At 41.6% G+C, this 4,492-nt stretch overlaps 1 protein-coding gene across 10 annotated transcripts; it reads right to left on the bottom strand.

Moving 5' to 3' along the window:
• Positions 1-420: 420 nt before the first annotated feature.
• LOC101955763 (uncharacterized) lies at positions 421-1,298 on the bottom strand. 10 transcript variants are annotated; one of them, XM_078041223.1, is made up of 3 exons: positions 974-1,298; positions 794-928; positions 421-718 (listed from the first exon to the last, which is right to left on the bottom strand). In XM_078041223.1, exons 1-3 carry the CDS (start codon positions 1,183-1,185, stop codon positions 421-423), a joined length of 645 nt encoding a protein of 214 aa, XP_077897349.1. In that variant the 5' UTR covers positions 1,186-1,298. The 10 variants fall into 10 exon arrangements, with proteins under 10 accessions (XP_077897349.1, XP_077897347.1, XP_077897350.1 ...); XM_078041221.1 differs by having other exon boundaries at positions 421-652; positions 743-1,298; XM_078041224.1 differs by having other exon boundaries at positions 869-1,298.
• Between the last annotated feature and the right edge of the window lie 3,194 nt (positions 1,299-4,492).

Raw genomic sequence — 4,492 nt, 5'->3', positions numbered from 1 at the left:
TGCCACATTTTGTTGTTCAGTCATCAGTTGATGGACAATTAGGTTGATTCTGTTTCCTGACTACTGTGAATGTTTCTTCTGGCCACAGAAACCCAAACTTTTCTTCTCCTTGAGAGAAATAATACCAGAAAATAAGCTGAAAATCATGGAAGGAAGGCACAAGAAATTATGATATTGAAGTTATTTTTATTGAAGAATAGTTAACACATGATTATGAATGCCAAGAATAACTGGGGCTTCATCTAATTGCATCATATATCTGAGGCTGGGATATAATGAAGGGATCTATGGGAGATATTAGTGGTTTTTAATGTAGAAGGATGTCCTTATGCCAGTTTCTTACTGGACAGGGGGATGATAAAGCTGGTGGTCAGGCTCTGTGATGATGGCTAACTCATGGCTGGTAGTCAGATACAAGGTTCAACAAGAGGATCCACAGGAGCTGGGGCGGTAGCAGGTGGTCCTGCAGCAGGTGGTCTGGCAACACTGGGGTCTGCAGCAGTGGGGGCGGCAGCAGCTGGACACACAGCAGGTGGGGCGGCAGCAGGTGGTCTGGCAACACTGGGGCCTACAGCAGCTGGACCCACAGCTGCTGGGGTGGCAGCAGGTGGTCCTACAGCAGGTGGTCTGGCAACACTGGGGCCTGCAGCAGCTGGACCCACAGCTGCTGGGGCGGCAGCAGCTGGACACACAGCAGCTGGGGCGGCAGCAGGTGGTCCTAGAGCAGGTGGTCTGGCAACACTGGGGCCTGCAGCAGCTGGACCCACAGCTGCTGGGGCGGCAGCAGCTGGACACACAGCAGCTGGGGCGGCAGCAGGTGGTCCTACAGCAGGTGGTCTGGCAACACTGGGGCCTACAGCAGCTGGACCCACAGCTGCTGGGGCGGCAACAGGTGGTCCTACAGCAGGTGGTCTGGCAACACTGGGGCCTGCAGCAGCTGGATCCACAGCTGCTGGGGTGGCAGCAACTGGACACACAGCAGCTGGGGCGGCAACAGGTGGTCTGGCAACACTGGGGCCTGCAGCAGCTGGGCCTGCAGCAGCTTGACCCACAGCTGCTAGGGCGGCAGCAGGTGGTTCTGCAACAGGTGGTCTGGCAGCAGCTGGGCTGGCAGCAGGTCTCCTGGCAGAGACCTTCACCACAGCCCTGATCAGAGCAGACGGAGCCAGAACAGGAGTTGACCATGGTGTCAGAGGGTGGAGGTTCTGGGTGGGTTTCTAAGAGAATGAGTTTCCCAAATGTGGTAGTCTCCTAATTCCATGTCTACTTTTATACCCACCTGCTGACACCATGTTAAAGATTATTTCCTTGTTATTGTTTATGTTCACAGAGAAGTAATTACAAGATTAGCTAATTGTGGGAGAATCTACATAAAAGTTAGATAGAGTGCATGTTTTCCTTTCTCTGAGTATGTATGGTTTATCCAGTATCTTCCTGAGTCACCTTTTGTCTCTTGCCTATTTCCTTATGTGTATCGTCTACTTTCAAAGACTCTTGATCTTACTCATCAGATTGGTTGTCACATGACAGATTCCATGAAATCCAGCATTCTGTGTGTCATCCTGAAGTCTGTGTCTCATACCAATCCTCTAGTGGAACAGTTTCTCATTTTCTAAAGGTGCTTTTAAGAAAATAAAATAAATATGAAAGTACTAGAAGAAAAATTGGGGAAAAATTAAGATGTTTAAAATAGAATGGCTTTTCTACTACAGAAAAAAAAAAGTTAATAGCAATGAAGAAAAATGTTGGAAAATTTTAAAACAGAAATGTTTTAAATACCTGTTTTTATAAAGTAAACAAAATGTAAAACATCTAAAACATAAACAGGGAATAAATAATAAATACAGTAACTAATTTAACAGAAAATGTGTGAATGCCTGGTATAACCCAATATGGAAAAAAAAAAAACAAATAAAAACCGAAATAGAAAATTGAATAAAAAACATTCAGTCATTTCATTAAAGAGAGAGAGAGAGAGAGAGAGAGAGAGAGAGATTGATTTAAATGTCTTTTGAACTTTGGAAAGCTATCCAGTCTATCACAATGTTTAAAATGTTTAATTGAACCCTTTATTCATTCCTAAACCATCTTCTGCCTACATACAGTTTGCGCAGGTCCTGCCTTAAGCTCTGGAGATACCTCAGTGAATTGCTGTTATTTGTAATGAAAAATATAAAATATTTAAGTTTTAAAACTTTAATGAATTCATGATGTTATAAGGAAATACATTTTCACAGAGATGGCAAGCGTCTAAACAGGGGCAACTTCTCCAGATGGTAATTTAGCTTAAATTCCATAGCATCTGAAGAGTATCTTATATTAAATTCAATAATATCTTGATTTATTAGAGTTTCGAATGTGCATAACTTTTGATTGAGCAATTTCCCTTCTAGAAATGTGTTGAACAGCATACATGTGTACTAATACATAAGTCCTTTGTAGCATCGTTTATGAGAGCAAAAGCTTGATTTTAAGTTCTACTTTGCTTATGGAAGAGACTGTTCCTAATGTAAGAAATACAGTGTGTGGAAGTTATGGAGCATCATTTTTTTCAGAGGAAAGAAAAGTTCTTTGAACTAGTCTTGAAATTTTTTAAAAAGTTAAAATTAATTTAATTTAAAAAAAATTAAATTAAAAAAATGAAGTGACCTTACTTTATATCCTCCCTATTTCCCAGGCAGGAACCAACTTTCCATTTAAATTATTGGAATACCTGAGAGTTTTTAAAAACCTGACTGTTTTTACATGGATTATTTATGGTGGAGGGGAGAAGGGAGATAAAGAAAATGTTCCTGACATGAACATTGTAAGAGTAAGATAAATTTGTGCACTGTCTTGAGAATTAAGGCAACCTTGCAACTGGCATATACTTTTTGATCCCATCATATTCTCTGGGTCAAAAGGAAATAAAACAAATCCTGGTGTCCTGTGAGATTAAAACAAGCTAAAGGAAAATCAAACACAGAGTTTACATGAAAAAGAGGGAAATGGCAGGAAGAAGAAAATGAGGAGGAAGGACACACTATTCAAAGGGAACCTGGGTGTTAGGTTGGTTCCCAGGTAGAAGAACCTAGATCTTCTGATGACAAGCTGAATCATGAAGAGACCCAGTGCCAGGGCTCATATAGCTGTAGGGGAAAATAAAGGGGTTCTGACTGTGGTCACCTCCTGCCTGCACGGGCCTTGGGAAAGGGGTCCTCCTGGTGGAATGGGCTGACTGAGAAATAAAAGCTGGGAAAAATAGAATAGTGGGAAAAAAAAAACCCACAGAACACAGTAGTTTCAAAATCAGGGGCAGGACGGGCAAGCTGATCAGATAGATCAAGCTTCAGACAAAATGGCCCTGTGCCTGCTTTATTTATATCAGGGAAACATCAAGGAGATTCTATAGAATGTTCTTCCCCAAAAGGTTAAAGGTGGGCTGCTCAGTTCCTAATGGTTTACGCCCGTCTCTGGAGCTACTATGAGGAACCTTCCTAGCAGAGCCAAGGAGAAGGTCAAGTGCATTGGGCAATCTATTTCCATGGAAGACCCATAAAAAGTTCCCAATTTCAGGCTTATTTCTCCCTGGCCATGCTGAGAAGATCCTCATGTATTTCACAGATGGTTTCTCGAAGTTACCTTCTTAAGAGATGCACAGGTGTTTTGGATGAGTTTACCACTCAATGTTTCCTACAGGATATATTTGGAATTTTAAACTTTTCCATAAGGGAATGGATGGGTGAATTACTATTTAGGTCGTACCTCATGTAGTTCTGTCCTTCAAGGGTCATAGCATACAGCTGATCACTGTTCAAAACCTGTAACATTGGTTTTATATATTTACCCAGGTTACATTATCATTTAGAGCAAGAGGATAAATCTTTTATACTAATTTCTACATTACAGGGAGTATCTGCAGTCTCCTGAAACTTGGTTTTCACTCATCTCTGTGACTTATCAACACCACCTTCTCTACAGAAGTGCTTCTCAAAGTTGCACCCAGGGAAAACAGATGGAGACTGGAAATGGTTCTGACCTCTCACCAAGCTAAGCTGGAACTGTTAGGTGACCAAATACTACATTTGATTTTAAAACTGAGGTTTAGGGCTGGGGGTGTAGCTTCGTGGTACAGTGCTTACCTAGCACATGTGATTCCCAGCACTGCAAAATCATTTATTAATTAAAATAAATAAAGTGAGAATTAGTGTTTAACTGTTGCAGAAAATGATGACCGATTTCTCATTTCAGGAAAAGGGTTTTGACTGGCTATTTACCCATTAGAAAAGCAAACATCACTTACTCAAAGAAAATTCATTATACTTAAGGAACACCGTCCTCCTGGGAGCATTTCCCAATAGATTAGTGTAATTGGCATAAACAATAACAAAGACAGGTTCTGCTCATTGGTTCCAAGATTGGGGTACCGTATATAAAAGGTACAAAAGCAAAGGAAACATCAGATTCTAGGAAACTTGCCTGTGAACAGGATCCACCCTCCACACCTGCCACC

Source organism: Ictidomys tridecemlineatus, chromosome 3 (assembly GCF_052094955.1).
Source record: "Ictidomys tridecemlineatus isolate mIctTri1 chromosome 3, mIctTri1.hap1, whole genome shotgun sequence".
NCBI lineage: Eukaryota > Metazoa > Chordata > Mammalia > Rodentia > Sciuridae > Ictidomys > Ictidomys tridecemlineatus.
The sequence above is the reverse complement of the archived record's forward strand: the minus strand, read 5'-3'. Positions and strand labels throughout refer to the sequence as shown.

Coding starts and splice junctions, on each gene's coding strand:
- LOC101955763 (XM_005321837.3), bottom strand. CDS start 1,185: ATGGTCAACTCCTGTTCTGGCTCCGTCTGCTCTGATCAGGGCTGTGGT.